Genomic DNA, 23,929 nt, shown 5'->3' with positions numbered 1-23,929 from the left:
ACTGAATGCCTCGATGCCTGTCTGCCTGCTTTATATAGCATGCCACTGCATTGTGACTCACTGTCTGTAGGGGCGTACCTAATAGACTGTGTCATTCATGCTACACACACATCACAACTGCTGCTACCAGACTCATATTATACTGCTCAGTTTATAAACTTCCCCCCTTCCCCAATACAAGTGTAAGTATTGGACTATAAATTGTGCCTTCCTGTATATTCTATTCTACTGAGACATTTACTTTATGTTCGTATTGTTTTATTATTTCTTATTGTTGTTTCATTGTTGAGAAGGAAGTTTTTTAAGTGTGCTTTTCGAATTATACCTTAAGAATCCCGTACATACGACTAATAAAACTTGAAACTTGGCAATTGAAGTGAATGTTTGACATGCTGACGTTTTCTTGGCTGCGTTCATCAGGACACATCGTAACAAAATGTTACAACGGAAAATAAAAACAAGTGGTTCTTATTGGACAAGTCCAGGTATTCCCTCGCTGTTTCAGACTGTTTTATTCCATTTGGTTTCTAATAAAAAATACCCTGCTGTCAGTTCCTCCTCCTGAAAGCCAGAGGTCAGTGATGAGCAGGGAAAGATTCCGAACTAAGCAGATGTTTACTAACCTAACATTGCAGGCGTAAAATAAACGCGGGAACCTCTGGAGGATGACACTAATGCTGAGAAAATCACACCCATTTTCTGCTGCCAAATAATCATGTGAACTAGCTAATTATGAAGCATATACGATTCACAACCAAATGAGAAGCTTGTGGAAGCTTAACAAGACATACTGAATCAAAGAGCTATCAATGAACTAGCCATGTCCTTTAGTGTTTTCTAAAGACGGTGAATCTGAGTTTATAGGCTAGATGACGGTGCAGATGCTGAGTCATTCCTCCAGAGACACATGGCCCTCTACCCACATCCCCTAACCTCTCTGTCAGGGTTTCCCTTAGGCACAGATCTAGGATCAGCTTCCTCTCCCCAAATCCTAACCTTAACCATTTAATGTGGGAAATGCAAAGCTGGTCCAAGATCAGTGTCTAGTGGCAACTTCACCCTAGATTAGTGGTCCCCCACACGTTTTGGTTCTTGACCTAGCACTACATAGCTAATTCAAATAACCAACTCATCAAGCTTGTGTTTAAGTGAAACAGTTTGGGATTCCCTGCCCTATATCGTCAGGATTCCCTGCCCTATATCGTCAGGGTTCAGTGTTAGGACTGAGCTTAATCTGCAGGCCGTCCCATGTTCATCTCCTGAGCCGATGCGATGCGATGCGGGGGAGGATAACAGGAAGCAGCTCCATGCCTCTGGTATGGAAAGTGTCATGTGCTCTTTGATTGCCCGCTCACAGATCACCCCTCTTCTTTTTCTGTTCTCTGTCCTTCTGTCTGTCTCTCTTCTCCCTCCCTCTTTTTTTCTGTAAGTGTGTGTCTGTCTGTGTATGTCTTTTGTTCACACACCAACACACCCTCTTTCTCTTTAAGTCTGAGTCAGTGCAGTTCTGTAATCCCCTGTCTTTCCCCTACACTCACTCCAGGACCATGATGGTTGAGCAGACAGTGCTGCCGGGTCATATGATGAATGGTGAGCAAACAGTGCTGCCGGGTCATATGATGATGGATGGTGAGCAGACAGTGCTGCTGGGTCATATGATGATGGATGGTGAGCAGACTGTGCTGCCGAGTCATATGATGAATGGTGAGCAAACAGTGCTGCCGGGTCATATGATGATGGATGGTGAGCAGACTGTGCTGCCAGGTCATATGATGATGGATGGTGAGCAGACAGTGCTGCCTGGGTCATGTGATGAATAGTGAGCAGACAGGGCTGCCTGGGTCATATGATGAATAGTGAGCAGACAGGGCTGCCTGGGTCATATGATGAATAGTGAGCAGACAGGGCTGCCTGGGTCATGTGATGAATAGTGAGCAGACAGGGCTGCCTGGGTCATATGATGAATAGTGAGCAGACAGGGCTGCCTGGGTCATATGACGAATAGTGAGCAGACAGGGCTGCCTGGGTCATATGACGAATGGTGTAAAGAAAATGAAGCATGTGGGAGAGGCCCACCGTATGGAGGAGGCACAGTTAGTCTAACCCAGGCCAGGATAGGGCCTCAGGTGATATACGAAGGAAAGAGGGAAATACCAGACACTTATTTTTTTTGTATAATCTTTTGCTGGTCTCAGTATTTATTATTGTTGATTTGTGATACCTGAATTTTTTTTCTTCTATCAATCAGTATAAAGTAGGCCTAATAAAAACCATTGGCTCTGAAAGTGGGAAAGGGGGATACCTAGTCAGTTGTACAACTGAATGCCTTCAACTGAAATGTGTCTCGCATTTAACCCAAACTTTCTGAATCAGAGAGGTGTCGGGATGCCATAATCGACATCCATGTCTTCAGGGAACAGTGGGCGAACTGGCTTGTTCAGGGGAAGCCTCTTGTATTTCAGTCAACAGTCCTTTATTTGTGCTTCTTGGTACGTCAATGGCCCTGATCAAGACACGTGACACAAGTACACTACCATTCAAAAGTTTGGGGTCACTTAGAAATGTCCTTGTTTTTGAAAGAAAAGCAATTTTTTGGGTCCATTTTGGATCACTACTGGCTGTAAGTGAACGAGTGATGTGCGTTTGGAGCAATACTGGCTGTATCCAAGGCTCAGCCAATCGTTTACATAACAACAGAATGCAGCGCAGCATGCGACTGACGAAAGAAGAGACAACCAACTTACTAGTTACAGCACGATAATGAAGAGGTAACGTTAGGTGAGATGCCTGACCACGGAGACGGGGGTGAGAAGGTGATGAAGCGAACTTCATGAGCTGTAACCGAAAAACAACTGACATTTGGGAAGTTTGAGGTGAGGGAAAAAGTATTAGCAAGTATCTTGCTAGCTGGATCGAATTCTCCGTTAGCTAGCCAGAGAAATGTTGCGCAACATTAGCCAACTCATCTAATCAAATAATTGAATTTATGGTGTGAAAATTAGTTTGCTAATAAAGTCAGACAGCTAACATTAGCTAGTTAACGTTACAACATCAGATGAGCTAACGTTAGTAACCTAACCAATTCGCTATAGTATTAACTGGTATACGACTCCTTGCCTTTCCTCAAGTTATAACGCGTTAGTTGCTTACTGGACTCTGGCAATCTGTGTGAAATGTTAACTAGCTGACGAACTAGCTACTATCTGTTAACTAATGTTTTAGTTCTATTATAAAGGCTGTCATGGTAACAAGCGTTCTATTATAAAGGCTGTCATGGTAGCAAGCGTTCTATTATAAAGGCTGTCATGGTAACACGCGTTCTATTATAAAGGCTGTCATGGTGCAAGCGTGCTATTGTAAAGGCTGTCATGGTAACAAGCGTTCTATTATAAAGGCTGTCATGGTAGCAAGCGTTCTATTATAAAGGCTGTCATGGTAACACGCGTTCTATTATAAAGGCTGTCATGGTGCAAGCGTTCTATTATAAAGGCTGTCATGGTAACACGCGTTCTATTATAAAGGCTGTCATGGTAACACGCGTTCTATTATAAAGGCTGTCATGGTAGCAAGCGTTCTATTATAAAGGCTGTCATGGTGCAAGCGTTCTATTATAAAGGCTGTCATGGTAGCAAGCGTTCTATTATAAAGGCTGTCATGGTAACACGCGTTCTATTATAAAGGCTGTCATGGTAGCAAGCGTTCTATTATAAAGGCTGTCATGGTAACACGCGTTCTATTATAAAGGCTGTCATGGTAACACGCGTTCTATTATAAAGGCTGTCATGGTAACACGCGTTCTATTATAAAGGCTGTCATGGTAACACGCGTTCTATTATAAAGGCTGTCATGGTAACACGCGTTCTATTATAAAGGCTGTCATGGTAACACGCGTTCTATTATAAAGGCTGTCATGGTAACACGCGTTCTATTATAAAGGCTGTCATGGTAACACGCGTTCTATTATAAAGGCTGTCATGGTAACACGCGTTCTATTATAAAGGCTGTCATGGTGCAAGCGTTCTATTATAAAGGCTGTCATGGTGCAAGCGTTCTATTATAAAGGCTGTCATGGTGCAAGCGTTCTATTATAAAGGCTGTCATGGTAACACGCGTTCTATTATAAAGGCTGTCATGGTAGCAAGCGTTCTATTATAAAGGCTGTCATGGTAGCAAGCGTTCTATTGTAAAGGCTGTCATGGTGCAAGCGTTCTATTATAAAGGCTGTCATGGTGCAAGCGTTCTATTATAAAGGCTGTCATGGTAACACGCGTTCTATTATAAAGGCTGTCATGGTAGCAAGCGTTCTATTATAAAGGCTGTCATGGTAGCAAGCGTTCTATTGTAAAGGCTGTCATGGTGCAAGCGTTCTATTATAAAGGCTGTCATGGTAACACGCGTTCTATTATAAAGGCTGTCATGGTAGCAAGCGTTCTATTATAAAGGCTGTCATGGTAGCAAACGTTCTATTGTAAAGGCTGTCATGGTAGCAAGCGTTCTATTGTAAAGGCGGTCATGGTAACATGCGTTCTATTGTAAAGGCGGTCATGGTAACAAGCGTTCTATTGTAAAGGCTGTCATGGCTAACTGCAATATTAGTGCTGTTTTCTTCTCAAGACTTGAGTCTCATTTGCAGGGAAGTCTAGGCAACAAATAACATTGGATTGCTTTCTTTATTTTTTTTTTTAGATGTGAGTTAGGTTCACATTAGCCACTTTTTATTTTACACAAAACAAGTGTCACCTTTTTGAGCCCTCACCAGTTTGCATCCCTGTTGTACGCCTATGTTAATGTTGAAAATGACTATTGTAGCTGGAAACGGCAGATTTAAAAAAAAAAATGGAATATTTACAATGTCTACACTGTATTTCTGATCAATTTGATGTTATTTTAATGGACAAAAAATGGACCCCAAACTTTTGAATGGTAGTGTACGTGAGACGTCAGTAAACAGAGAGCGAAGTCATACGTAAGAGATGTTGATTACACTAAACAAAAATATAAACGCAATGTTGTAAAGTGTTGGCCCTATGTTTCATGAGCTGAAATAAAATATCCCAATAATGTTCCATATGCACAAAAAGCTTGTTTCTCTCTCTCCAACCAGCCTCACAACCACAGACCACATGTAACCACGCCAGCCCAGGACCTCCACATCGGGCTTCTTCACCTGCTGGATCGTCTGACACCAGCCACCCGAACAGCTGATGAAACTGTTGGTTTACACAACCAAAGAATTTCTTCACAAATTGTCAGAAACCATCTCAGGGAAGCTCATCTGTGTGCTCGTCGTTCTCACCACGGTCTTGACCTGACTACAGTTTGGCATCGTAACCAACTTCAGTGGGCAAATACTCCCCTTCGATGGCCTCTGGCAAGCTGGAGAAGTGTGCTCTTCACAGAGGAATCCCGGTTTCAACTGTACCGGGCAGATGCCAGACATTGTGTATGGCGTTGTGTGGGCGAGCAGTTTGCTGATGTCAACGTGAACAGAGTGTCCCATGGTGGCGGTGGGGTTATTGTATGGGCAGGCATAAGCTACGGACAACAAACACAATTGCATTTTATCGATGGCAATTTGAATGCACAGAGATACCGGGACAAGATGTTGAGGCCCATTGTTGTGCCATTCATCCACCGACCATCACCTCATGTTTCAGCATGATAATGCGCGGCCCCATGTCCCAAGGATCTGTGTACAATTCCTGGAAGCTGAAAATGTCCCAGTTCTTCCATGGCCTGCATATTCACCAGACATGTCACCCATTGAGTATGTTTGTGATGCTCTGGATCGACGTGTGCAACAGCGTGTTACAGCTCCCGGTAATATACAGCAACTTCGCACAGCCACTGAAGAGGAGTGGGACAACATTCCACAGGCCACAATCAACAGGCTGATCAGCTCTGCGAAGGAGATGTGTCGCGCTGCATGAGGCAAATGGTGGTCACACCAGATACGGACTGTTTGTTTTTATTTTTAAGGTATCTGTGACCAACAGATGCATATCTGTATTCCCAGTTATGTGAAATCCATAGATTAGGCCCTAATGAATTCCTTATATGAACTGTAACTCAGTAAAATCGTTGAAATTGTTGTATGTTGCGTTTTTACATTTTTTTGCTCAGTGTATATAGCCTACAGTCAGCACTCAGCAAGGATAATGTAGAAATAGTATAAAAGGAAAACCACCTCTTAAGAAATAAAACTCAAATAAAATAAAAAGCAGATCTAGGATCAGGTCTCCCCGCACCAGGTAATCTTATTCATTGTGATCTAAAAGCCAAAACTGATCCTAGTCTTACAGGCTGACTACACTGCTAGCGTCACATGCGCGAGCGAGCATTGCAAAATTAATTTAGAAATCTATATTATTCAATTATTGCACAATTTAGAAATCTATATTATTCAATTATTGCACCTACACTATTCGCGCACGCCAACAAGCGTCTGCATTGCCAAGGGCTAAAATAGAAGTCAGTTCTATTTGTGACGCAGATCGCGCTGCAAGTCCTGCCTCTCAGATCTCTTGATTGGTTTATAGAAGCAGGTACCCACGTGCCATCTCCTCACTGGTTATACCCACGTGGGTGACTGAAAGACGAATGAGGTTGGTGGCGGTAATACACCTAATTTATGAAAGTTGCCAATCGCAATATAAAGTCAAGAGAAGAAAAAGCCTGGAAGGAGGAGAGATGACTAGAAATGATTCGGTTGACCGTTTTATGTGTGGATTAATTGGCGGAGTAGATGACCTTGTGCATTTCAGGTAAAATAACAACTCAATGTTTATATCCCAGGACAAATTAGCTAGCAACAGCAAGCTAGCTAAATAGGACAAATTAGCTAGCAAGTGCAAGCTAGCTAGCTAAATTGCCATAAATGTTTAATGCTTTTCGACCTGTCCCCAAATTAATATAATTGGTTCAGAGTTTGTTTTGATATTTTAACCTGCGTGTCATGGTCACGTTTGGTGTGGGGGGACAAAATAAATGTATGCACGATAGCGCACGCGCGCAGCCGGTTTGGGTTCCGTGTTAAAACGCTGTACGAATACGGGGCCCTCTGTGTTTTTCTGTTGTTTTGTTTGTTGTTGTTGTATTTATTAAGGATCCCCATTAGCTGCTGCCATAGCTACTCTTCCTGGGGTCCAAACAAGATTTAAGGCAGTTGCATCACAAAATAATTATAATAAAACTGTACATCATACAACACATTATTACACAACTACTCTACCACTACATATCTACCATACAACATGTATTATACCACGATATCGTTATGCATGGATGTGTAGGTTCAGAGTTTGAGGTTGTCATGCCTAAATTTGCTAATCTTGTCAATGAAAAAAGTAAAGTATTTGGCATTATCAGTGTATTTTTTTGATGAATGAGCCATCTGATTCAATGAAGTTCGCCTTTGATTCATAGTACAGTTTCTTCTTATTTTTGTTTTGTTTAGTCACATGATTTCACAATCTACAGTACGTTTGCCAATCATCTGGGCAGCCAAACCTATTTGCCATTTCCTTTTGCCTCATCCCTCTCAAGCATACAACAGTTTTTAGTCATTTTCCTAATGGGTGCGTGCTTATTAGTAACTGGAATAAGCAATTTCATAAATGCGTCAAGTGCACCGTCTGATTTACTTCTCATTACACACCACAGAACAGCAAATATTATTTACATCTTAAACATAGGAATCAACTCTTGTATGATCTCTCATTGTCATGGCGACGACTAATTCAGTTGTATGTTCATTATGGTTGGCTAATGGTCTGCTGCTGCTACTAGGCCAAAATGAATCATGGGTAATGTAGGATGAAATCAGTTAGATTAAACACCTTGTAGTCCCAGCTTCCACTAGGCTAGTCAGAAAGGGAAAATGCCTGCCTGTACTGCCTTGTAGTTCCAGCTTCCACTAGGCTAGTCAGACGGGGAAAATGCCTGCCTGTACTGCCTTGTAGTCCCAGCTTCCACTAGGCTAGTCAGACAGGGAAAATGCCTGCCTGTACTGCCTTGTAGTTCCAACTTCCACTAGGCTAGTCAGACAGGGAAAATGCCTGCCTGTACTGCCTTGTAGTTCCAGCTTCCACTAAACTAGTCAGACAGGGAAAATGCCTGCTTGTACTGCCTTGTAGTCCCAGCTTCCACTAGGCTAGTCAGATGGGGAAAATGCCTGCCTGTACTGCCTTGTAGTCCCAGCTTCCACTAGGCTAGTCAGATGGGGAAAATGCCTGCCTGTACTGCCTTGTAGTCCCAGCTTCCACTAGGCTAGTCAGACAGGGAAAATGCCTGCCTGTACTGCCTTGTAGTCCCAGCTTCCACTAGGCTAGTCAGATGGGGAAAATGCCTGCCTGTGCTGCCTTGTAGTCAAATCAAATTTTATTTGTCACATACACATGGTTAGCAGATGTTAATGCGAGTGTAGCGAAATGCTTGTGCTTCTAGTTCCGACAATGTAGTAATAACTAACGAGTAATCTAACCTAACAATTCCACAACTACTACCATATACACACAAGTGTAAAGGGATAAAGAATATGTATATAAAGATATATGAATGAGTGATGGTACAGAACGGCATAGGCAAGATGCAGTAGATGGTATCGAGTACAGTATATACATATGAGATGAGTAATGTAGGGTATTCAAACATAAAAGTGCATAGTTTAAAGTGGCTAGTGATACATGTATTACATAAAGATGGCAAGATGCAGTAGATGATATAGAGTACAGTATATACATATACATTATATTAAGTGGCATTGTTTAAAGTGGCTAGTGATACATTTTTGATCAATTTCCATTATTAAAGTGAGCTGGAGTTGAGTCAGTATGTTGGCAGCAGCCACTCGATGTTAGTGGTGGCTGTTTAAGTCTGATGGCCTTGAGATAGAAGCTGTTTTTCAGTCTCTCGGTCCCTGCTTTGATGCACCTGTACTGACCTCGCCTTCTGGATGGAAGCGGGGTGAACAGGCAGTGGCTCGGGTGGTTGTTGTCCTTGATGATCTTTATGGCCTTCCTGTGACATCGGGTGTTGTAGGTGTCCTGGAGGGCAGGTAGTTTGCCCCCAGTGATGCGTTGTGCAGACCTCACTACCCTCTGGAGAGCCTTACGGTTGTGGGCGGAGCAGTTGCCGTACCAGGCGGTGATACAGCCCGACAGGATGCTCGATTGTGCATCTGTAGAAGTTTGTGAGTGCTTTTGGTGACAAGCCGAATTTCTTCAGCCTCCTGAGGTTGAAGAGGCGCTGCTGCGCCTTTTTCACAATGCTGTCTGTGTGGGTGGACCAATTCAGTTTGTCCGTGATGTGTACGCCGAGGAACTTAAAACTTACTACCCTCTCCACTACTGTCCTGTAGATGTGGATAGGGGGGTGCTCCCTCTGCTGTTTTCTGAAGTCCACAATCATCTCCTTTGTTTTGTTGACGTTGAGTGTGAGGTTATTTTCCTGACACCACACTCCGAGGGCCCTCACCTCCTCCCTTTAGGCCGTCTCGTCGTTGTTGGTAATCAAGCCTACCACTGTAGTGTCGTCCGCAAACTTGATGATTGAGTTGGAGGCGTGCATGGCCACGCAGTCGTGGGTGAACAGGGAGTACAGGAGAGGGCTCAGAACGCACCCTTGTGGGGCCCCAGTGTTGAGGATCAGCGGGGTGGAGATGTTGTTACCTACCCTCACCACCTGGGGGCGGCCCGTCAGGAAGTCCAGTACCCAGTTGCACAGGGCGGGGTCGAGACCCAGGGTCTCGAGCTTGATGACGAGTTTGGAGGGTACTATGGTGTTAAATGCTGAGCTGTAGTCGATGAACAGCATTCTCACATAGGTATTCCTCTTGTCCAGATGGGTTAGGGCAGTGTGCAGTGTGGTTGCGATTGCGTCGTCTGTGGACCTATTGGGGCGGTAAGCAAATTGGAGTGGGTCTAGGGTGTCAGGTAGGGTGGAGGTAATATGGTCCTTGACTAGTCTCTCAAAGCACTTCATGATGACGGAAGTGAGTGCTACAGGGCGGTAGTCGTTTAGCTCAGTTACCTTAGCTTTCTTGGGAACAGGAACAATGGTGGCCCAGCTAGTCCCATCTTCCACTAGGCTAGTCAGACAGGGAAAATGCCTGCCTGTACTGCCTTGTAGCCCCATCTTCCACTAGGCTAGTCAGACAGGGAAAATGCCTGCCTGTGCTGCTTTGTAGCCCCATCTTCCACTAGACTTTAAAAATAAGTCTCAATAGCCTCACTTTGTTAGATCAACCAATATTTCAGGGGTCGGTGCTCAAGCACCACTCACATGGATTTGGTTTAGTGTTGGTGGTAGCATGGTGACTATTGAGTTTATTTGAATTGGAGCCGGTATTATTGTTTGGATTCAAGCGTGTAGAAAGATCTCATGGTGATGTTGCGAAACTGGTGGTTTATAGTCGCTGTGAATCCCCTCTCATAGTTGGTATACAAGACATCCACCTCTTCTCTTATTCACATCTTCCAGTAAAAAGCACTTATTTAGGATGCCTGTGTCTGTTTGTTTAGTTTTATATGTCTTGAAAAATATATTTTGTGGCATAAACCCATAGAACACATTTAGAGACATTCTTCACATGCAAAGTATTCGGCTAAAAACAATTTCACTGCAATTAAATCCCTTCACGTGTTTCTCATGCAAGCAGAGAGTCATAAGCAGGTTTCATTTGGATGAAGTGAGAAGCATACTTTGTGTTTGCTGGAGTAGTATACAGGTTGTCATGACGACAAGAACTTCCTCATGCTGTGTAGTTCCCTCTTTAGATGTCAGAGGAAATGAATGTAAATGATCACGTTTACTGTACTAAAGTAGTCACAATGTGTTTTAGCACCTCCACCCCTTTCGTTTTCTGTAATGACACCAGAAACCAAACCGAATTATTAATAATCTCTCAGGCCGTGCTCCAAATGGCACCCTATTCCCTGTATAGTGCGCTATTGACCAGGGCCCATAGTACCCTGGTCAAAAGTAGTGCACTAAATCAGGAATAAAGTTCCATTTGGGACGTTGCGGTACAGTAAATAACTTAGAGTATGACAAGTTGTGTTTCAGTACGGTTCCAATGGCTCACTGGGTTAGAGCACGGTGCTGGTAACATTAGGCTGGTGAGTTATACTGTAGAGCACGGTGCTGGTAACATTAGGCTGGTGAGTTATACTGTAGAGCACGGTGCTGGTAACATTAGGCTGGTGAGTTATACTGTAGAGCACGGTGCTGGTAACATTAGGCTGGTGAGTTATACTGTAGAGCACGGTGCTGGTAACATTAGGCTGGTGAGTTATACTGTAGAGCACGGTGCTGGTAACATTAGGCTGGTGAGTTATACTGTAGAGCACGGTGCTGGTAACATTAGGCTGGTGGGTTATACTGTAGAGCACGGTGCTGGTAACATTAGGCTGGTGGGTTATACTGTAGAGCACGGTGCTGGTGGGTTATACTGTAGAGCACGGTGCTGGTAACATTAGGCTGGTGAGTTATACTGTAGAGTACGGTGCTGGTAACATTAGGCTGGTGGGTTATACTGTAGAGCACGGTGCTGGTAACATTAGGCTGGTGGGTTATACTGTAGAGTACGGTGCTGGTAACATTAGGCTGGTGAGTTATACTGTAGAGCACGGTGCTGGTGGGTTATACTGTAGAGCACGGTGCTGGTGGGTTATACTGTAGAGCACGGTGCTGGTAACATTAGGCTGGTGAGTTATACTGTAGAGTACGGTGCTGGTAACATTAGGCTGGTGGGTTATACTGTAGAGCACGGTGCTGGTAACATTAGGCTGGTGAGTTATACTGTAGAGCACGGTGCTGGTAACATTAGGCTGGTGAGTTATACTGTAGAGCACGGTGCTGGTAACATTAGGCTGGTGAGTTATACTGTAGAGCACGGTGCTGGTAACATTAGGCTGGTGAGTTATACTGTAGAGCACGGTGCTGGTAACATTAGGCTGGTGGGTTATACTGTAGAGCACGGTGCTGGTGGGTTATACTGTAGAGCACGGTGCTGGTAACATTAGGCTGGTGAGTTATACTGTAGAGTACGGTGCTGGTAACATTAGGCTGGTGGGTTATACTGTAGAGCACGGTGCTGGTAACATTAGGCTGGTGGGTTATACTGTAGAGTACGGTGCTGGTAACATTAGGCTGGTGAGTTATACTGTAGAGCACGGTGCTGGTGGGTTATACTGTAGAGCACGGTGCTGGTGGGTTATACTGTAGAGCACGGTGCTGGTAACATTAGGCTGGTGAGTTATACTGTAGAGCACGGTGCTGGTAACATTGGGCTGGTGGGTTATACTATAGAGCACGGTGCTGGTAACATTAGGCTGGTGAGTTATACTGTAGAGCACTGTGCTGGTAACATTAGGCTGGTGAGTTATACTGTAGAGCACGGTGCTGGTAACATTGGGCTGGTGAGTTATACTGTAGAGCACGGTGCTGGTAACATTAGGCTGGTGAGTTATACTGTAGAGCACGGTGCTGGTAACATTGGGTGGGTCGATTTCCCCCCCCCCCCCCCCATAGGCCATGTACAGTAATGAATGAATAAGCTGTCAATTTTTACAGTTGTATGTCGATTTTGATAAAAACCCGCTACATGTTTTTTATGAACCAGTGTCAGCCAGTTTTAGTGACTGACAGGGTTTTATCTGTCAATCAATGTAGTATTGCAAAACGGTGATGTAAGAAGACTATGGTGTTGGAGGAGGTTTGAGAAACTAGGGGTGGAGACGTGCTGGTGTCAGACTATTAGGATTTGATCTTCTGCCACATGCAGGCATAAACGCTGCTAAGCATTAAGTGATCCTCCCCGTTTGTGGACAATGAGAATAGATTCATTTCATCCGAGTTAAGTTCAAATGCAATATTAATAACGTTTAGTTAGTCCATGTGACAGCTCTTTAGTGCAGCTCAAATTGTGCTAGTGAGAGCGCTCCACTGTAAAATGTACATGCTAAGCAGAAGAAATTAAATTGCATATGCTTGATGGCTCCAGTAACTGCTACTCTGTTGGCTCCAGTAACTGCTGCTCTGTTGGCTCCAGTAACTTCTACTCTGTTGGCTCCAGTAACTTCTACTCTGTTGGCACCAGTAACTTCTACTCTGTTGGCTCCAGTAACTTCTACTCTGTTGGCTCCAGTAACTTCTACTCTGTTGGCTCCAGTAACTTCTACTCTGTTGGCACCAGTAACTTCTACTCTGTTAGCTGTAGTAACTTCTACTCTGTTGGCTCTAGTAACTGGCTCTAGTAACTTCTACTCTGTTGGCTCTAGTAACTTCTACTCTGTTGGCTCCAGTAACTTCTACTCTGTTGGCTCCAGTAACTTATACTCTGTTGGCTCCAGTAACTTCTACTCTGTTGGCTCCAGTAACTTCTACTCTGTTGGCACCAGTAACTTCTACTCTGTTAGCTGTAGTAACTTCTACTCTGTTGGCTCTAGTAACTGGCTCTAGTAACTTCTACTCTGTTGCCTCTAGTAACTGCTACTCTGTTGGCTCCAGTAACTTCTACTCTGTTGGCTCTAGTAACTGCTACTCTGTTGGTTCTAGTAACTGCTACTTTGTTGGTTCTAGTAACTGCTACTCTGTTGGCTCTAGTAACTTCTACTCTGTTGGCTCTAGTAACTTCTACTCTGTTGGCTCTAGTAACTTCTACTCTGTTGGCTCTAGTAACTTCTACTCTGTTGGCTCTAGTAACTTCTACTCTGTTGGCTCTAGTAACTTCTACTCTGTTGGCTCTAGTAACTTCTACTCTGTTGGCTCTAGTAACTTCTACTCTGTTGGCTCTAGCAACTGCTTCTCTGTTGGTTCTAGTAACTTCTACTCTGTTGGTTCTAGTAACTGCTTCTCTGTTGGTTCTAGTAACTGCTACTGGTTTTTCAACAGAACCATGCATGTGCCCCAAATGGCACCCTATTCTTTGTATAGTGCACTACTTTTTGACCAGAACCATATGGGCCCTGGTCAAAAGTATTTCACGACACAGGGTATAGGGTGCCATTTGGTGCACAGGCCCCTGATCCTCCATTGTCCCAGATGGAGGAGGCCTCCAGGACGTCTAATGAGACGAGTGAGACCATGGATGGGCGAGACGACAGTGAGTCATTGCTGGGATATCTCTGGCAGCTGTTTTTGGACACACCCTCTGGAGACTTGGGAATACAGAGCAGAACACCGCTGGCTTGGTCTGCCTGTGGTTACAGACAGTGACAGAGAGACAATCATTGGCAGAGTAGATGAGGCATTCAAGTTATCCATTCACCACATTCCCATGCTGGTTTTCCCTTGTGGTGTTTCAATGGTCAATCACCAGAGAGTGGTCAGCTTACTTGATCTGTCTCTGAATGCTTAAGCTGGGGTTTGTTTGTGTTATAGATAATTGAATGGTTTAAGGGTCCGTCATTTGCTTTATTAGACTGAGCTTGAGTGACGATGAGCTTGTGTTTTTTCTTTAAAGCTCTGTTTTTGCTGGAGGGTTTTCATGCAATAGGCTTAGGCCTACATTTTAGTGCAGTGCAGATTCTGAGGTTCTTGATTATTCATTGTCATTCAAATGAAAGGTTAATTTCGTTTTGATATTCCAAAATGTTGCAACCTTAAGTTGAATTGACAGAATTGAGGAACATCCAACCCAACGTCACAGATGAGTTGGTTCTGTAATTGCAGTGGTTTCTCATTTTCAGACCAAATGACACATGATTTCAATGCTCAGTAAAAGCCTTCTAAATGCTGATTATACACTGGCTGTATGCAAATGGTTTGTTTTGTCTCTATCTTGATCCTAGGAGGATCAACTGTGTATTTTTGTTATTGCATGTTTGGCTGAAATAAGGGTTATTGTGGTCGAGAAATGGTCTGTGTTTTCTTTTCTAGTTTAGACCTATATAAGAGGCTTTACTGCTTTAAAATGGAGGTTTGTTTTGGTATGACTCATCAGACAAAATGCAGTCGATTAAAATGACAAATAGTTTATTGTCCATGTTAATCCCAAAGATAGAGAATGCCAAACCATAATTCATTAACATAACCATTAACATAAATTAGATATACTTGGGCAAGTCCGATGGATGAGCAGATTGAAGTGTTAATTTTCAGCATCCGTCTTTCATTACTTCTGTTCTTACACTGCTTGCCTATTCTGCTGAAGGGGAAGTTGTGCTGCAACTCGCGGGGAGGCAGGATGTTATAACTTTCTCTGAAATGTGTTTCAATGCACGGGACCAGAGATACTGTATAATGACGAGATTATCTTGTTTCCGCTTTAACAATGGGAGTCGTTGTCCCAAAGGCGGGAAGGCAGGCTGTCTGCATATCGTGGACAGATTTTGACGGGAGTGAACCTTCTCGCTTCGCCTCTTGCTCTCTGACGGGACTCTCTTCTTTCTCTTCTTTCGGTACTCGCTATCTGGATGCAATGGTTTGTGGGAAATGCCTCCACATTTCAGCCTAGTAGGAGATGAGCCGAGATTCAACAAAGTAAAATTATTTTCTTCTTCGTTGAACAAACGTATTGTGGACTGCGCGCGGTACTAATACACAGCATGAGCTGCACTATACATTTGGACTGGAATGCACGCGAATAACTTTCCGTAGTCGTTTTAAAGCAACGTATTCAGACTTAATTGTTGGATATCTGTGGACAATCTCGCAGCAGGTAAAGTTTTTTTTTGTTGGATGAAACGCTGACACGGTGGTGAATTGAATTCCAACTTGCGATGAGATGACTTAGTGCTATTTACTCGCATGAAACACAACCAACAATTCACTAAATGTGACGTATAACCAACGGGACGCAGGAATGTTTGGAAGGTGAGTTTATCCATGGCACAGTTACAAGTTGGCAAGTAGGCTACACTGTTGTCTTTTTAGGAGGGTGGAGCGTATGAGTGTCATTTTGAGGGAGAGGGAGAAAGAGAGAGGGATTTTCAACAGGTTTCTTCTCTCAGTAATGTCTAATTTCTCACTTCACGAAACAGCTATGTTTAGACGATGTTTAGATCTGATATTTGCCCACTAATTGGTCTATTGACCAAGCACATCAGAATTTTTTCCAGAACTGTTCTGGATGGTCAAAATACCAATTGAGAAAATATCAGAATTGCCCTGCCTGACTTAACGCAGCCCATGTAACGTTCAACGGTAACATTTGTGCCGCTAACGTTACTCACTAAACGGAGCTCTTTTGGTTGTCTGTCTTTTATGCATGGTATCATGACATATATTCGTTGTTTTAGTGAATATCCTTTCAAAATAACAAAATACAGTATTTATTACCCTGGAATTGCGTGACAGTCAGAACGAAGCACGTGATTACCAAACCAACTTTCTGTTTGTTATTGTCTATAATTAAACGATACGTTTCAATCAAACGATGCGTGCAGTTCATGGTTGCATTTATGCAAAACTATTGAAATTATTTCCATACGATTAAAACCAATTGTTTTGATCCACGTCAGGGATATCACATTCATCACGTCAACCACTGTGTCAATTTAGTGTGTTCTGCTTTCACATTACTAATGCCATGGATGCTTTGACTAAAATAGTCATACATTCAAGCTTTTGATGATCTTTTGTCTGCTTATTTCCTATTAACATTTTAGCTGTCTTAGCGACAAGCTCTTCCGGCTACTATTTTGTAATTGGCACAATGACACATGCAAATAACCTATATTTTGACTCACAAATACTCTAAAAAGTCCAGTTGACCGAGAAGCTATATTGAAAAGGCTGTATAGTATTTGTTTTTATCTGGCTATATCAACTGGACTGTGTGTGTGCTTATGCTGGGCTATCCTAAGTGAAGAATGCCAGACATTCTTTGATGTATTGCATTGGATTTGCAAAGGATACCTGGCATAGCGTGTTGCCTAGATAACTCCTTGAGGGATGAGTCAGTGAAGCGATGTCCAATTTTGAAGAAACAAGTTTGTAGTCCATGTCTAGCAATACAGTTGAATAAGAATGAGGTGATTTCCTAGGAACAAGATGATAAACCTTTATAAGCCATCTGGCAGCTGTACAATGCATGAAGCTGAATCTCCCTTCGTTTTCACTTAGTTGTGCCACACAGTGGTAGAAATCTAGAACAGCATCCTTAACTCTCACTCACTCACGGATAACCTTTGTGTATGAATTCAAGCATGCTTTTTTTTAAGACACATGCCTACGAGATGAATGTGCTAGGTCAAGTAAACAGTGGTCCATTGCTATGGTCGGAGGAGTGCTGACATTAAATCAAGCACTTGAGGAGAACTGAATAAATGGACCAACCGTCCGAGCAACATCCCAGTCAGTAACACCCCAGGCTGGCGCCGACAAACACTGTTTCATAGATAATGGCACAAGCCTACATTTTACTTAGCAAAAGTTATAGCCATATTTGTTAAGAAAGAAAATTGGGAAGTGTTCGAGTTATAAAATGATAGAGTAGACTGGACTCCTGAGCAAGTTCACCTTTTCTGTCATGGCCTCAATATATTTTCAGTAAGCTTTTTCTAAATTAAATAATTGAAACCAAGGGCATTCATGTACTGTAAATACCATGATTAGTAGTGCCACGGTTCCATAGTGCAAGCAGCCAAATTGTGTTTAGGTGCCATTTTAAGGATTAGGCTCGGGCAGCAGAAAGTCTTTTCACTAATTGTTTCCCTCAAATACATCTGTATTATTTTACATTGCGTTTAGTGCCAGATCCACAATCCAAAACGCACTGTAAACTCCCTAATGAAAAATCATAGTTTCAAAAAAGACTTCTCTGTGTATAGCTTTATTATAGTTTTGGTTGGTGCATAGCTCTAGAAATAGATGTTTTAGGGTCACTGAATTGGCTGGACAACTTCAGTTATTGGTTGTATGAAGAAAAAAAAAGTTTAAGTACTTGGGCCTACTCAACAGACAGTTATTGAAACAAAGTCTGTCTTTTTGCGCTAAATTAACAATCAGTTTACTTTAACGTGTGACTACCATTTGCTCAGTTAAATGCAGAACTATGAAAAACTTGGTTTTGTCTAACCTTCAATAGTGAATTTTCTTACATTGCTCCACTGACCCAGGAATGTGAATTCTTCACTGGGGCTGTGGTGCTGGAATTGAAACCGTTCTGTATTTTCACAGTATACAGTTCCTTCAGAAAGTTTTCACACCCTTTTACTTATCCACATGTTACAGCCTAAATTTAAAATAGATTAAGGTTTTTGTGTCACTGAGCTACACGCCATCATTTCAAGGTGGACATATTTTTCATTTTTGTAGAACATTTTAGAAATGTTAATAAAAAAATTTTAAAGCTGAAATGTCATGAGACTAAGTATTCAACCCCTTTGTTATGGCAAGCCTAAATAAGTTCAGGAATAAAAATGTGCTTCACAAGTTTCATGGACTCATTCTATTTTCAATAAAAGTGGTTAACATGATTTTTGAATAACTACCTCATCTCTGTAGTCCACACATACAATTATCTTGAAGGTCCCTCAATCAAGTAGGGAATTTAAAGAATAGATTTAATCACAAACACCAGGGAGGTTTTCCAATGCCTCGCAAAGCAGGGCACCAATTGGTAAATGTGTAAAAAAGTAGACATTGAATATCCATTTGGGTACGGTGAAGTTATTAATTACACTTTGGATGGTGTATCAATACACCCAGTCACTACAAAGATGCAGGTGTCCTTCCTAACTCTGTTGCTGGAGAGAAGGAAACAGCTCAGGGATTTCACCATGAGGCCAATGGTGACTTCTAACAGTTACAGAGTTTAATGGCTGTGATATGAGAACTGAGGATGGATCAACAACATTGTAGTTACTCCACAATACTAACCTAAATGAGTGAAAAACAGGAAGCCTGTACAGAACAAAAATATTCCAAAATATGCATCCTGTTTGCAACAAGGAACCTAAGTAATACTGCAAAAAATGTGGTAAAGCAATTTTAACTTTATGTTCTGAATACAAAGCATTATATTTGGGGCAAACCCAACACATCACTGAGTACCACTCTTCATATTTTCAAACATGGGGGTGGCTGCATCATGTAATGGGTATGCTTGTAATCGTTAAGGACTGGCCAGTTTTTTGGGGGGGATACAAATAAATGGCAAAATCCTAGAGGAAAACCTGGTTCTGTCTGCTTTCCAACAGACACTGGGAGATGAATTCACCTTTCAGCTGGACAATAACCTAAAACCCAAGGCCAAATATACACTGGAGTTGGTTACCAAGATGACAGTGAATGTTCCTTAGTGGCCTATTTACAGTTTTGACTCAAATTGGCTTGAAAATCAATGGAAAGACTTAAATGGCTGTCTAGCAATGATCAACAACCAACTTGACAGAGCTTGAAGAATTTTAATAAGAATAATGGGCAATTGTACAATCCAGGTGTGCAACCAAGAAAGACTCGTAGCTGTAATCACTGCCAAAGGTGATTCTAACATTTATTGGCTCAGGGTTGAATATGTATATGAATGAGATTTCATTTTCAATAAATTAGCTACAATTTCTAAACATGTTTTGACTTTGTCATTATGTGTTTGTGGGTGAGGGGGGGAAATATATATATTTTTTAAATTAAATTCAGGTTGTAAAACAACAATGTGGAATCAATCAAGGGGTATGAATACTTTCTGAAGGCACTAAGAACTCAAAAATAACTTTTTTTCCTTGTAACCTAACACCATTTCACAGATCAATACAAGTTGTTGCCTCGCATAAAAAACATTTCTGCATAGCAACGTGTGTTTTGAGGATGAGTCAGAGGATGGTGTCAGTGGAGAGCGTCTCCACCCCCCACACACACACTACTTAGTACACTATATAGGGTTCCGTTTGGGATGCAGCCCCATATATATCCGTCCAGCTCTTTAGCCCTTGGGCCTCTGCCAGAGAGCTTTCCAAGTATAACACTGCTGTGGGTGGAGCGCCTGGCGTTCGGATCCAGTACACATCTCACTCTTAGAAAATATCCATCAAAATTAGTATGATATAAGGCGCTGGACAAGCTCCTCCTTTCAGTCTCCCAGGATCACTGGACAAGCTCCTCCTTTGAGTCTCCCAGGATCACTGGACAAGCTCCTCCTTTGAGTCTCCCAGGATCACATCTTCCTGCTTTTATTGTGGCTGCTGTGAAAAAGTAATCAATCAAATGTTATTTGTCACGTGCCAAATACAATAGGTGTAGACCTTACAGTGAAATGCTTACATACAAGCCCTTAACCAACAATGCAGTTTTAAGAAAATACCAACAAAAAAAGCAAGAGATAACAAATGATTAAAGAGCAGCAGTAAATAACAATAGCGGGGCTATATACAGGGGGTGCCTGTACAGAGTCAATGTGCGGGGGCACCGGTGTCGAGGTAATATGTACATGTAGGTAGAGTTATTAAAGTGACTATGCATAGATAATGAGTAGCAGCAGCGTAGAGGGGGGAGGGGGGGGGGGGGTTGCAATGCAAATAGTTTGGGTAGCCTTTTGATTAGCTGGTCAGGAGTCTTATGACTTGTGGGTAGAAGCTGTTTAGAAGCTTCTTGGACCTAGACTTGGCCATCCGGTATTGCTTGCCATGCGGTTGAAGAGAGAACAGTCTATGACTAGGGCCTTCCTCTGACACAGCCTGGTATAGTGGTCCTGGATGGCAGGAAGCTTGGCCCCGGTGATGTACTGGGCCGTACGCACTACCCTCTGTAGTGCCTTGCGGTCGGAGGCCGAGCAGTTGCCGTACCTGGCAGTGATGAAACCCGTCGGGAGGCTCTCGACGGTGCAGCTGTAAAACCTTTTGAGGATCTGAGGACCCATGCCAAATCTTTTCAGTCTCCTGAGGGGGAATAGGTTTTATCGTGCCCTCTTCACGACTGTCTTGGTGTGCTTGAACCATGTTAATTTGGTGATGTGGACGCCAAGGAACTTGAAGCTCACAACCTGCTCCACTACAGCCCCATCGATGAGAATAGGGGCGTGCTCGGTCCTCCTTTTCCTGTAGTCCACAATCATCTCCCGTTTGTCTTGATCACATTGAGGGAGAGGTTGTTTTCCTTGCACCACGTGGTCAGGTCTCTGACCTCCCTACAGGCTGTCTCATCGTTGTCGGTGATCAAGCCTACCACTGTTGTGTCATCAGCAAATTTAATGATGGTGTTGGAGTTGTGCCTGGCTGTGCAGTCATGAGTGAACAGGGAGTACAGGAGGGGACTGAGCACACACCCCTGAGGGGCCCCCGTGTTGAGGATCAGTGTGGCGGATGTGTTGTTACCTACCCTTACCACCTGGGGGCGGCCCGTTAGGAAGTCCAAGATCCAGTTGCAGAGGGAGGTGTTTAGTCCCAGGGTCCTTAGCTTATTGATGAGCTTTGAGGGGGCTACAGTGTTGAACGCTGTGTTATAGTCAATGAATAGCATTTTCACGTAGGTGTTCCTTTTGGAGTGCAATAGAGAGAGCATCATCTGTGGGTCTGTTGGTGCGGTATGCAAATTGGAGTGGGTCTAGGGTGTCTGGGATAATGGTGTTGACGTGTGCCATGAACAGCCTTTCAAAGCATTTCATGGCTACAGACGTTAGTGACACGGGTCGGTAGTCATTTAGGCATGTTACCTTAGTGTTCTTGGTTACAGGGACTATGGTGGTCTGCTTGAAACATGTTGGTATTACAGACTCAGACAGGGAGAGGTTGAAAATGTCAGTGAAGACACTTGCCTGTTGTTCAGCGCATGCTCGGAGGACACGTCCTGGTAATCCGTCTGGCCCTGCGGCCTTGTGAATGTTGACCTGTTTAAAGCTCTTACTCACATCGGCTGCGGAGAGCATGATCACACAGTCGTCCGGAACACCTAATGCATGTTTCAGTGTTACTTGCCTCGACGCGAGCATAGAAGTTATTTAGCTCATCTGGTAGGATCGTGTAATTGGGCAGCTCTCAGCTGTGCTTCCCTTTTGTATTCTAATAGTTTGCAATCCCTACCACATCCAACGAGCTTCGGAGCTGGTGTAGTATGATTCGATCCTAGTCCTGTATTGAAGCTTTGCCTGTTTGATGTTTCGTTGGAGGGCATAGTGGGATTTCTTACAAGCTTCCGGGTTAGAGTCCCGCTCCTTGAAAGCGGCAGCTTTAGCTCAGTGCGAATGTTGCCTGTAATCCAAGGCTTCTGTTTGGGGTACAGTTGAAGTCGAAGTTTACATACACTTAGGTTGGAGTCATTGAAACTCGTTTTTCAAACACTCCACTAATTTCTTGTTAACAAACTATAGTTTTGGCAAGTCTGTTAGGACATCTACTTTGTTCATGACACAAGTAATTTTTCCAACAATTGTTTACAGACAGACTATTTCACTTATAATTCACTGTATCACAATTCCAGTGGATCAGAAGTTTACATACACTAAATTGAATGTGCCTTTAAACAGCTTGGAAAATTCCAGAAAATTATGTCATGGCTTTAGAAGCTTCCAATAGGCTAATTGACATAATTTGAGTCAACTGGAGGTGTCCCTGTGGATGTATTTCAAGGCCTGCCTTTCAACTCAGTGCCTCTTTGCTTGACATTATGGGAGAATCAAAAGAAATCAGCCAAGACCTCAGAAAATAAATTGTAGACCTCCAGAAGTCTGGTTTATCCTTGGGAGCAATTTCCGAATGCTGAAGGTACCACGTTCGCAGTATACGCAAGCATAAACATCATGGGACCACGCAGCCGTCATACCGCTTAGGAAGGAGACCCGTTCTGTCTCCTAGAGATGAACGTACTTTGGTGCGAAAAGTGCAAATCAATCCCAGAACAACAGCAAAGGACCTTGTGAAGATGCTGGAGGAAACAGGTACAAAAGTATCTATATCCACAGTAAAACGAGTCCTATATCGACATAACCTGCTGCTCGGCAAGGAAGAAGCCACTGCTCCAAAACCGCAATAAAAAAGCCAGACTACGGTTTGCAACTGCACATGGGTACAAAGATCGTACTTTTTGGAGAGATGTCCACTGGTCTGATGAAACAAAAATAGAACTGTTTTGCCATTATGACCATCGTTATGTTTGGAGGAAAAAGGGACGCTTGCAAGCAGAAGAACACCATTCCAAAAGTGAAGCACGGGGGTGGCAGCATCATGTTGTGGGGGTGCTTTGCTGCAGGAGGGACTGGTGCACATCACAAAATAGATGGCATCATGAGGTTTCTAAAGACTGTTGACATCTAGTGGAAGGCATAGGAACGGCAATTTGAGTCCTAAGTCAATGGATACAGTAATGGCATTGAATAGAAAACTACAAAACCAAAAAAAATCCAACTTCCTGAATGGATTTTTCTCAGGTTTTCGCCTGCCAAATCAGTTCTGTTATACACAGACACTATTTTAACAGTTTTGGAAACTTTAGAGTGTTTTCTATCCAAATCTATCAGTTATATGCATATCATATCTTCTGGGCCCGAGAAGTTACACAATACATGTATGTTTTGTTCGGTAAAGTTCATATTTATATCCAAAAATCTGAGTTTACATTGGTGCGTTATGTTCCATAGTTCTAAAACATCCGGTGATTTTGCAGAAAGCCACATCAATTTACAGAAATACTCATAATAAACATTGCTAAAAGATACAACTGTTATGCATGGAACTTTAGATCCACTTCTCCTTAATGCAACCGCTGTGTCAGATTTTTTTTTAAACTTTACGGAAAAAGCACACCATGCAATTATCTGAGTACAGCGCTCAGAGACCAACACAACCCAAACAGATATCCGCCATGTTGTGTAGTCAACAGAAGTCAGAAATAGCTTTATAAATATTCACTTACCTTTGATCTTCATCAGAATGCACTCCCAGGAATCCCAGTTCCACAATAAATGTTTGTTTTGTTCGATAATGTCCATCATTTATGTACAAATACCTCCTTTTTGTTTGCTCGTTTAGCCCAGTAATCAAAATTCATGGGGCGC

General features: G+C 42.9%; 1 protein-coding gene across 9 annotated transcripts in view; it reads left to right on the top strand.

The window, feature by feature from the left end:
* Positions 1-23,929, top strand: part of psd3l (pleckstrin and Sec7 domain containing 3, like) — a 135,832-nt gene that overhangs the window by 36,986 nt on the left and 74,917 nt on the right. For 2 of the 9 annotated variants that reach the window (XM_071351345.1, XM_071351349.1), the window contains exon 1: positions 15,415-15,816. The exons of 6 other annotated variants lie outside the window; for them this stretch is intronic. In XM_071351345.1, the coding sequence (XP_071207446.1) occupies positions 15,806-15,816 (11 nt within the window). In that variant the 5' untranslated portion in view covers positions 15,415-15,805. Of the gene's footprint in view, positions 1-15,414; positions 15,817-23,929 lie in introns of those variants that run through there. One more of the 9 variants, XM_071351347.1, reaches the window with a different exon arrangement.

The sequence above is a fragment of the Salvelinus alpinus genome, chromosome 18, assembly GCF_045679555.1.
Source record: "Salvelinus alpinus chromosome 18, SLU_Salpinus.1, whole genome shotgun sequence".
In the NCBI taxonomy this organism is placed as follows: domain Eukaryota; kingdom Metazoa; phylum Chordata; class Actinopteri; order Salmoniformes; family Salmonidae; genus Salvelinus; species Salvelinus alpinus.
The sequence above is the reverse complement of the archived record's forward strand: the minus strand, read 5'-3'. Positions and strand labels throughout refer to the sequence as shown.